We start from the raw sequence: 11,930 nt of genomic DNA on the forward strand, positions 1-11,930 counted from the left end.
AGCATGATGTGCCATCTGCTCTACAAGAAAGGAATGGCAGCAGCGGAGGAGATGGATGGGCAGAACGTTTAAATATAATGAAACGCACCCCCCTCTTTCCAATCAATGAAGGTTGTGGTGGTGGGGGGGGGGGGGGGGGGGGGGGAGTGTTTAATTTAAAGCCCCAGGCAGCAGGCACTTCGTAAGGACCACAGGGAACAGAAGAAAGGAAAAACTGAATGAGTGACATTAGGTTATTCATTATGACTGCTTTGGTTCCCATAGTGCTAGCACTGGCTCTGTGGGTAGGGTCATACTTTTAATACTCCTTAACAAGGGTAGCACTGATCAATGTATTTTACCTCCATGGTTCATATTGGAAAGCCACAAATTGCTGCAGAGAAAACACAAGTACATATCAAAGCTGTGATCTCAGATGGAGGAAGCAAAATAACCAAGGTAGTTTAACAGGCCAGTCCTGATCATCACTAACTTAGTCATAAAAGCCTGGTAAACAACTGCACCATTTATAATCTGCCGTACATACTCAATTTGGAAAGAAAAGTGAAGATCTATTAAAAAAGCCTTTAAATCAAACCACCATTGGAGAGGGGAAGTGTTTATTACTGGAGGTGCAATGAACGTGCAGTTACAGCTTGTGTTTTTGTAAGCAGTGATGTCAGCTCATAAGTCCGCACATCTGGAGAAAAGTACAGTGTAACAGGCCCTGAGGGCGGATTCTAGTCTGGCACTCCACTCAGACACCTGCATTCAATCATGCATAGCCGGCCAGAGACATCACAAGCCAGCTAAGTGTGAGCCGGCTCACATCACAACCTGCACACTTCTCTGCAGGGTCATCTAACTACTCTATTACAATTTCTTATCCTAAGGAACTTGTATGCACGTGTCAGAAAATCAATTAAATCTCAACATAAAATTACATATTAGCTTATTTAGTGTTAGCCAAGTTATAGTAATGTAATGAATACTGGTCATTAAAACATTTTTCAAATTGTATCCCTGTAATTATTCCCTGTTAGGGATAAATGATCATTATCGGCTGCAAGATAAGATAGAACACTAATCTAGCAATAGCAGACATTATATTCCACTTCTAAATATTTTTTTCCAGCTAAGTGTTTGTTTCCTCATGCCATATATTATACTCACAGCCTGGTGCAGCTGTGAGCTGCAAGTCCATAGGTAGACAATGGAATCCACAAGACAGGTCAGCACAACTCTACACTGGCGTTATCAATTCATAATCACATGAAATACTCCACCATGACGTACTGTGCGTTTTACAGTGCAGATTATGGCTTGAATTAATAGCGTCATTTATTCAGGCAACAAATATACCCCCACCCCCCCCACCCCCCAAAGCTATTATGTCACTTGGTAGTGCCTTTATGAGCGTTCCCTATATGTAATAGCCAACCAACTCCTTAGCAGAGACTGTGCCTAGCAATCAGCAGCAGCACCAATAACTGTCACCACATAACCGCAGTGACTGACTGACTATCAGCAACTGCTAAGGAGGCTATTTAAATATGCCCCATAAAAATACCCTGCACAGTAATCATTCGCAGAGACAGATGGATCTGTGCACTTTGCAAAAACGTCAGAACTTGTACTAATTACTATCACTTTAGGATCAGCCTCTTAATTACAACTTTCACACTTCACTCCTATAATTACTGCTCATTCAAGCCTCATTTTAAACAAATAATTAGGGTAAATGAATATTGGGACTGTCTGTATTTCAGGTGTTACATTTGTGTATTAGAACATCATTTTGTTCACATAAAATTGACCTCCCTGCATCAAAAGCACCTTTGGGAAGCCATTAGCACCTTTTATTGATAGTATAAGATGTCCCCCCACTTACCATCACATCCAGAACATACATAAGTAAGAAGCTGTCACCTAGTATGAGAAAAGAAGCTTCCAAAACATGAAGATCATTTAAAAATACGGTGCCTCACAGCAAGAAAATCTCACTTTACAAGGCGATTGAGTGCCCCTAGCCCACATTTATATGGACATCCCCGGTTTACCCAACTCCCACTCACATCAGAACAGATTGACATTTGAACCCTCTGCAGTTACTGCCAGTTTGACACCTTAGGCTGAGTACACACTACAGGGTTTTCAGACGATTATCAGGCCAATCACCCGATAAACGACTGTTCGGGTCGATATTACATTATTGTGTATGCTGCAACGATGAACCATTATCGTTCGAAAGCACACGAACGTTTCATTTTTATTTTTGAAAAACCGGACTAAAAATCTCGTTCAACGACGGATTGATGTTGTTCCTATTCTGCAGTGTGTGCGCTCACAATCAGGATCTCCAGAGTCATGATCTTTTCAGCTGATGGTTATGACAGATGAGGAGCACAGATATGATGGTAAATCTTGTAAAACGTGTATATCGTGTACACATGAATTGACGTGCAGATTGTGGCTTTTTTTATTTTTAAGCAGTCGTTGGTAAAATTATAGAGAACACATCGGTAGAAAATTTCTGCCTTGGTCCATAAACAAGTACATTGGTGCACAAGAGGCATGTGACATTCAAAAACATTTTCTGCATCTTCATATATGAAGGCTTCTGTAAATACACTGTTATTTTGACCATGTACACAACATAACAAACTAAACTGATTTCTCCTGATCAAAGAACTACTAAAACGCAACAAAAGAAATCTCATCTGGAAAAAACCCAGCCTACTCAGTAATTTTATATATGGAGTCCAGCGTATTTGTTTGTGGGTTAGATCTTGCTTTATAAATGGTTACAAAGACACACTTACCAACACAGTCACAGCACTCATCCCAGAGTGTGCCCAGGCACAACATACACTCCTTACAGCAAGAGCAGTTTCCATCTGTAGGTCGACATTGGCAGAGTTCCTAGTTGAACAAAGGACAAATCATTACAAACAAGTAACCAGTTTACGTTAATAATAATCAACTTCTATAAAAATATCACAAATAGAAAATGCAAATCTAATATAAATAAAAATGTAATTCAAAACAAATCATGACTTTGATATTATTTGTTTAACTTGGTAATGTTGCTGAAACTTTTTATTTCCATTTGTATAGTCTAGCAGTAGCTACAGTATGGGAGTATGATAAAATCACAATAGACAAAACTCATTGGGATTGTCCTAGACCTCATTACTGCTCTCAGCAGGAGACACACTGCAATGAGCTATGCAATGCGGAGACTTCTGGTCTAGATTTGAACAAATGTCTGGAAGGGTCACACAAAAGGAAGTCATTAAGCTTCTGTTTACACACCGACTTCTTAATTGTATTTCAACAATGCTCAGAGCTAAGTTACCAGGTTTTCATTGCAGTGTGATGCTTCATTACTGTTCTGAGAAGGAAGCTCAGTGCTCCTAATGTTTACTCACTGGCTTTCTTAGAATGTATGCCTTGTAGATAGAACATACAAACACATGAACAATTTATAAATACACATTAGCTTTGTTTGATTAGGAGATGCTTGCAAATTATGTTTCGAATATATATCTAGTCTATATATTTGTAGAGTATAAGAGCTGAATCTATACCAGAGCCATATGCATGGAAAGCAACATAGAAATAACTTATTTAATACTTTTATTTTCATTTAGGTTTTGTGCCCTTGATGAGATGTAGTATAAGCATTTAAGATGGACAATTAGTAATGGAGAGTGTTTATCAAATGTGGATCTGCCACAGGGCAAACTAGAATTAGGGCCATGCCTAGGTAGACCTTCTCATGCAGAGTCAAAACCAACAGCCAAAGTCAAGTTCAGCTTTCAAGATCCCAGTGCAAAAGTGACACCACCCCCAAATCTGGAACCTGTGAGATCACAATTCGTAGTATCATTTATTTGAGTCAAAATAACGTAATAAGTATTTAGGTCAGGACAGAAATACTTCGTAAGTTGTGTGCAAAAATATTACACATAAATCCAAGGGAAAAGAATATTTTTATATATTTTTTTCAATTATATTTCTGTTTAAGAATAATTTACAGCTAATATTAAGAGGAATAAGATCAAACAAAATAAAACAACAACATGTACAAAAATCATCACACTGTGCCCTCTTCATCCACACTCTGCCTCCTCATTCTTTTGCCCCTCCATTGCCGTTCCCTTTCACCTTCCCCTCCGTTCCTTTACTTACCATAATTGGCCTTCTTTCTTCTATTTCTTCTGTCTTCTTACCAATGTGGCGGTGCCCGGGACCCAGCATCCTCCTCTCTCCGGCTTCTCACTGAATATGTCGGGCGTGATGACGTCATGCCCGACATTCAGTGAGAAGCGAGGAGGATGCTGGGTCCCGTGCGCTGCCGGATTGGTAAGTTGTTTGTTTTTTTTTGTTCCCTGGCCACGGCACCCCTTGGAGCCACGGCACACACTTTGGGAACCACTGCACTAATCTATTCAGGTTAATAGCATATATTCCAAAAGGCGACAGTCTCATCAGTCCATCAGGGTGGTCGGGAGCTCCAATCTTGAAGCAGTTGGAATTTTGAAGAAGTGTGGTACATGATGGTGCAACAACCAAAATAGTGCAGAGTCCTATGAGGACGGGCTGATGGTTAATTGTAGCCGCAGGCTGCACAGGGGATGGTGCAATATAATTTAGCCATCAGCCCTATTGAATATAGTCTTTGATAAGTTTACCAGTGGATGCTCTGGGTAGGCCTCATTGCTAGGCTCCTTGTATGTCCCTGATCTGAGGACATTGCTAGGCCTGGCCAGTGGTGGTAGGTCCCAGGGTCATTGGGGTAGGCTCAGTGTGATGGTAGGCCTCAGGGTTGTTGGACTGGTTCAGTCATTGAGCCAGGGGACATAGGATAGCAGATGGACGACTCGTGGTGACCATGTAAGAATCCTGGGCGTCAATAAAAGGGATATGGTGGCCATACCACTCTTGGGTCAGCTGATGTGCCATATCTGCGTGTAGAAAGGTCATCAGCTGACCTGGTTTCCCGCTCTGCAGGTTCAAATCCAACCAGATTTGGATCATTCAAGATTGGTGCCACACACTGTGCAATGGTTTGTCATTTAGTTAAAAACAACTAAATTGGCTGATTAAATCTGCATGTGTAAAGCCACCTTAAAGGAACCCATCCATGGACAGATTTGGCTTCTAGTGCCAAGTTCCAAGATGCCAAATGAATTTCCAATCATGGCACACAAGAAGCACAACTGAAGGGAACAACATGTAGTGGCACCTGAAGTTCTCACAGGTTGACACAGATATCCTACACACACACACACATATATATATATATATATATATATATATATATATATATATATATATATATATATATATATATATATATAGTGGGATGCCCCCAGCTTGTCCTCTCTAAAGCTTCCACTCAGAAATCCACTTTTTATTTTTATAATCATTCAAGATGTGTATAATCATTTTGTTATTTCATTTTCTTAAATCAAAAAGTGTTAGTAAATATAACCTGTCTGTTTTCCTAATGCGTGTGTATCTATTACAAGTGCAGTTATTCATAGAGCAGGTCCCACTGTAGTATTAAGTACAGTAAAACATATACATTGGACAGAGCGCAGAGGGAAATATTTGGAGTAATAAGTGTGCACAATGCAAGTACAATGAAAACAAGCCACAACAGCTCACAAAATTTTGTCTTAAAAGCATCTTAAACGGAGCACTGGGCGTCTTCTGGATTCTAGTCCTTGACCAGGCACCACTGTGTCTGCTCAGCTCTCTACTGTAGACAGCTGTAATAAGACCAGCATGACTCTCACTTTCTCTCCAACACAAAACCTTGCCTATGGCTATTTCTCTATAGTTAATGTTAGCATTGGTATGCATACCACTCAACTGTATGTTTCCTTATCATTATTTTTTTGCCCGTTTATCTCAAAAACAGATACATTTACTGGATTCCCATTAGTTTCCACGTGTAAAATTCCCCCCCAAAAAAAAGTAAGCCATCTTAACTCACTCATCCATTAAACCTACAATACAACTGGACTTATATAAAAGAGCTATTATTAAAATATGTGAATATGTATGAACAAGTTTATATTAATAGGTTTTGTGTCAATAACCCAACTGGAGCATGCAGGCAGCCTCTTTTAGCCTCATGGTTCACAAAATGGTGATAACAGAGAGCAGTAGCTTGTCTTCTGCTACATCGCAATATATTGTGAAACATCTCAAATTCTGTCAAGATAGAAGAACTTTACATATAATATTATAAATAGTATTTATTATTTTTTAGATCATGAAACTTATATAGGTAAATATTGACAAGTGTGGAAAGATACCGGTCAGCTATGTAGGTAACTAAACCAGTGCTTAATAACATAGAAGGAAATGTATTGTTTAGTACATGGCAATTGTATTCCTTATTTGACGAAGAGTTCTGAAATAAAGATGCACAAGGGTATAACAGTAGAATAACGTCACATTATAATGAGAGGCATGGTTCTATAAAGCGGTAGAATAAGGCAGTTATCTTAGGCAGCAGTGTATGGAACTCAGCAAAATGTTAATATTCGGCTTTAAAAATACACATTTTCTTATGGCACAGTCTAAATAAGGATCTGTTTGCTATATATTGGTTTCAAAACTGAATCAAGTGACACTTTTTTCTTTTTGTATCTTACAATGGTTAGTGCACTAGATGTAATTACGTTGGTTGGTGTAGAATTTCTATATTTTCTAGTCAGTGGTTCCATGACTGTCCATTAGAAATAGACAGCTAACAAATGGTCAACATTACCCACACACTGTACATCCAGCTTCACCTGGGTACTTTAATTCAGAGACAGCTTTAGGTCTATCATTCTGAGATTAAAAACAGCCCCTTCCCACAAGTGCAAGAGCTCATCACACCCAAGGAAAGCAGCCATGCTCTGGTGGCTCCTTCACGTCACAAAGATAGGCACTAAAGCAAGAAAAAGATGGTGTGATTGTATATGGTGGAGAGCCAGGTAAATTGGCGGCCATCATCCACATATTTGCAGGGCTTTCCTTTGCAGGGCACTCTTGCATTGTAAAGTAACCATTTGAGGAGCCATGAACTTAACGGCCAGGTTGCAACGTGTGTGGACATCCTAATATCCACAGTATGTGTGGTTACGTAGACCTACTCAACGACACACAGCAAAGGCCACTCATGATTGGGGCATATTATACCAAGTTACCTGTATTAAGCATTTGCTGACATCACTTGCACAGAGAGCTTTATTGCAGCACCGAATGGGCAGGATCCAAGAAACACAGAGAACGATGGCCAAGGCTGGGATGGGAAAGTGGGAGCACTTCATTCTTTATTACCGATAAGGAAAACTTCTGAAAGGAAAGCTAAAAAAGAGACATCAAACAAATGAATTAATATGGAGGCTAAATTAGGATTATTTACAAGAACTTAAGGGGTCACTCTAGATAAGATTTCAATTGCATACATATTTTTAATTGTTTTTCCTATATTTACCAATTCTGTGAACCATTCAGGGCAGTTCAGAATTAAGGTAAACATTATTACTGCACGAATTAAAGACTTGTTCAGATGATCACAATTATTTTCTACCAACAAGTCCAGAATGAAATACTAGGAAAAAATAAGTTCAGTATGAAATACTCTCAATACTGACACCACAGGGACCATTGACTGCCATGACGGCACCCAGGTGGCAGTGTAAAGCTTGGTCAGGCCAAATCTCCAGAAAGTAATTCTCTCAAAAGTAATGCAACATGAAAATATGCTCACAAAGCTATTGTCCTAACTGTGCAAGTCTCTATGACCCCCTCCCCCAAAGCAAAACAAGCACTTCTAGCGTGGGAGTTTATTTGATGACAATTAGGGTAACAATTCCCATAAATATTGGTTCAGGACAGAATGTGGCTGCCACTACTACTGATAGTTGCCACATGCACTCTGATAAATATAAACATGCAGAATAAATAAGTAACATAAGCACATATTTTATTAAACAAAGTAAGGGAGGAACAATTCAGTGGTTCTTATAGACAGCCCTAGTAATACCACTGTGCTAGATGGACTCCCAGGAAAAAAAAGTAAAGTTAGTGGGAGGGTATTACAGGGTGGAGGCCAGTGGTACTGCCGTCAACTAATCACACACCATCAAAAAACTCACCTCAATAATCCTCATTCATCCCTTTTTTTAAAGGTTAACGCCACTCAAAATCAACAATTCAGCTTTGGGTGGTGTTGTATATGTTAAGCTGGGTACACACTACAGAAATTTCGACCAACTTTTTATGCCGAGCGATTTTACATGCGAACGATGGTCCGATCGCTCGGTCCATGGACTGCATACACACTAGCCTTGTTTAGGACGATAAAGGGATGAGCGGACGTCCCTTTTAGCGTCTTTTTACAGCCATGTTGTCGTGAGCAATGACTAATTTGGTACTCACTGTTGTGGATCGGTCAGAAGTTTATACACACTACACAGCGGAAACGAGATTGGAACGAAAATATTAAACGGTACGACCAACCAAATGAGGCGATAATCGTCCATTTGGGCAGACTTTCGACCATCGTGTCACTACACACACTGATCTGACTTTTGAACGAGCGGTCGTATGTCGGCTGTTTGAGCCGATTATTGGAGGAAAACAGTGTAGTGTGTACCCAGCTTTAAACATAAAGGTACAATATTACTTACCTGAGGTCTGTTGACCCTGCTTGCAGTTCGGACAACGCACTTCTATGAAAAAAAAAAAAAAAAAAAGAGGCTGCTCCTAGGGCGATTAGTCTGTCCTAATGCTTACTGTGGTCTGGGGATGCTGACACTCACTTTTATCATCCCTAAACCACATGTTGCCAGAAGGAGTGAGCACTCACCTGACTATGCCAGAAATTGGGGGTTCCCAATGGATTAGGAGAAGTGCCAGAACATAGAAAATACTGTGCATTTATATTTAGTCTATTTAATTAGTTTGCCTTTAAATTGTCCCCAAGAGCTCATTTTATAATACATCTGTTATTATTAGCGCTGGGTGCAGAAACACAATGGAATTATAATTTAAGTAGTAAAAAAAAAATAAAAAAAAAATCTACTTGCGCAGAAATAAAGTCACAATAATGTGGGCTGTACCCAGTATAGCTGTCCCTTTAAAAATTGTATAACAATATTTAGTGACAACAACCATTTTATTACAGATATAATTTATGCAGCAACATTTTGTATTTAAAAACATAAATATTGGCAGTTTAGAGGACAAAGGTTGTCAAATATTGGAAACAAGAGGTTTGCAGTAAAACTCTGGCTCAACCCACTGGTGTTTTGCATGTACAGTGTAATTTAGTATTACTAATTCGTATTTTTTACTATCCAATTGTCAGTAACTTTACTGACTATTGGCAATCATGGCATATAAAAAATAAGTCAAATTATCAGATCATGATTTATCACAGAACAAGACTGTTTATCATACCTGCAATTTACAGATAACAACAGAACTGGTAGAGGCATAATTAACTTTTTGTAACAAAATAACTTTAGTGAAAAAAACAGGGAACAAAATAATGTATTTCTGATGCCATAATGATCCTTATCTGTTAAGCCAAGCAAGTCAAATAATTTGAAACTTGAAAACCTGCTGTTGTACAACAATCGGGGTTATATCTGACTTAAGTTTAATTATCAGATCATAAGCTGAGATTTTGTTTCCAACTGTGGTTTGCAGAGATTGCAAAAATAGAATGTTAAATCTTTTCATTAGTACAGTTTTACTCCAAACCAAGATAAGATAACCAGAAAACATTCCAGCTGATGACTGATGTTAACCTAATTAACGTGTTGAATTTTGGGCCGCTCATTGTTGGGAAATATCATTTTACCTAAAGCTTGCAGACTTCACCACTGCTTTCTATTAGCTTAAAGTAGGACTGGATATATCCCAGGAGCCCGGTAACCAATGTACTTAAAATAAAATAAAACAAATTGCTATTCATGACAATGGATGCACATCTCCATTGGCTTCTTAAAAATTCCTGCAGGCTCCAAGAGTCTACAGACTGGCCCCCGAATTCTATATTATTTTGTCCACCTCTGGCTTGAATGAAATCAGTAGTAAAAGGAGTTGATTTTGTTTTCATGACTACAGACTAAGAACAATGATTGGATTTCCCAGAAAATCCTGTTACTGAGGTTTATGGACTAGCTACTATGATCAATGTTATTTATACAATGTGCAGTTTATAAACTGCATAATAAAAATACTATAATAAATGTAATTTTTTTTTATTTTATTATATAACACAGAACATTACAATCCAAAAATGTTTATTCAAGCACATCCAATCCACTTGAGTTTACAATCCAATTCCCTATTAGTATGTTTTTAGACTGCGGGAGGAAACTAACACCTGAGGAAAACATATGCAGACACGGGGAGAACATACAAACTTCACATAAAGATGAACGAATGGAACCAAAGCAGCAAGGATACCCAGTGTGCCAACAATATGCCACCCATACATTTCATTTACAGGGCCTGTTTTGTTTTCCTGATTTGCAAAAACAAAAAATAAAGGTCTTTCAGTACTAACATTTTATAATGCAATGTCCCATTCATGAAACGCAAATGAAATATAAATAGTATCCAGAAGATCCAATTAGCCCAAGGTTGCCAACCTGTGTACATTTTCTGTCACTAACAATGAGATCCACCTTCTGCCACAAATAGACACAGGAGTGCAATGCTGAATATTCTGAGATTTTGCAGGGTTATTAACCCTTGCTTACAATGCCTGAGACTTATTGACTGTAAAAGTTGTTCTGGGCTAGTTTTGATATAGAACTGTGCCCTTAAAAACGCAGTATGTTTTTGGTTTTTTTGGGGAAAATGATCAGTTAAAATATTTTTAGGTGCTGGTAACCCTGCATAAACCTGCAGAAGAAAACACAAACATCTTTCAGAATCACTATCAGACCTGCTAAAAAGTTATGTAATCTACCCCTACAATCAGCATAAACAGTCATGTCCCGCATAGAAAACAGTGAAGTTGTGAATATATATACTAGAATCTCTAGCACAGGAATTCAAAGTGTACAGGACCATGAGGGCATGCAAAACTCAGGGAACAGTATTTTTTGTAGTATGTAATTGAATTGAAGTTACACTGGAGTACAATGGGTTAAGCAGCAACACAGCCCAGTGCAACTAATTACAACATAACATTCCTTTTGATGCTCTTATATAGGTAAAGTTTGTGTACCCCTCTCTCTCTAGCCTTCTACAAGTTCAGTAAGGCTCGTATAAAAATCCACCCCTTGATCCCTTCTTCCATTGACACGGAAAGAGAATGCAATTTATTCGGTAGACTGAACACTTGGTTTCCTAATAGTTTTCAATGTTACCCCCAAATAATTAAGAATAGATAATCTCCCATATAACATGACAACCAAACCCACCTCCTCTACGGTGCTTACCAGTAGGTTGTATGGATGATATCCCGTCTTCACCCCGGGGTCTGTCTCACTACAATTCTCCTTACAACAGGGATGAAACTATACAGCTCTCTGCAGTCTCCTAGACTCTGATGGCGTATGGAAGAGGAGGAGGAGGGACCGGGATATCCCAGCCCCCAATATGCTCACAAAAAGTTGCAGCCAGTTTTCAGAGCACCTCCCACCTATCTCCCATCACTATTGACAAATTATTTCTATTCTTAAAGTCTCGAGAAAGCTGCAGGTCTAACAAGCAACTAGCAGAGAAAATATCAATAACAATGTTTTTCTTGACTACTAGTATTAGTTTGTCCATTTATACTGGAGGAACACTTGGTCTATATTTTAGATTCTGCTTTGCATCATTCTTGATGAAGAGATAAACCTGCAAACCAATACAGGTACTCCTTTGCAAACAGTGTTGTATATGTTTTTTGGTATATGTGTCCTGAGGTGGTA

General features: G+C 38.8%; 1 protein-coding gene across 3 annotated transcripts in view; it reads right to left on the bottom strand.

Moving 5' to 3' along the window:
• The window catches only part of TWSG1 (twisted gastrulation BMP signaling modulator 1), a 38,642-nt gene extending 27,060 nt beyond the window's left edge, over positions 1–11,582 (bottom strand). For 2 of the 3 annotated variants that reach the window (XM_075213297.1, XM_075213295.1), the window contains exons 1-3: positions 11,454–11,582; positions 7,194–7,353; positions 2,802–2,901 (exon numbers count right to left, since the gene is read on the bottom strand). In XM_075213297.1, the coding sequence (XP_075069398.1) occupies positions 2,802–2,901; positions 7,194–7,316 (223 nt within the window). In that variant the 5' untranslated portion in view covers positions 7,317–7,353; positions 11,454–11,582. The remainder of the gene's footprint in view (positions 1–2,801; positions 2,902–7,193; positions 7,354–11,453) is intronic. The other variant, XM_075213296.1, reaches the window with a different exon arrangement.
• Between the last annotated feature and the right edge of the window lie 348 nt (positions 11,583–11,930).

This window comes from Mixophyes fleayi, chromosome 5 (assembly GCF_038048845.1).
Source record: "Mixophyes fleayi isolate aMixFle1 chromosome 5, aMixFle1.hap1, whole genome shotgun sequence".
Classification (NCBI taxonomy): domain Eukaryota; kingdom Metazoa; phylum Chordata; class Amphibia; order Anura; family Limnodynastidae; genus Mixophyes; species Mixophyes fleayi.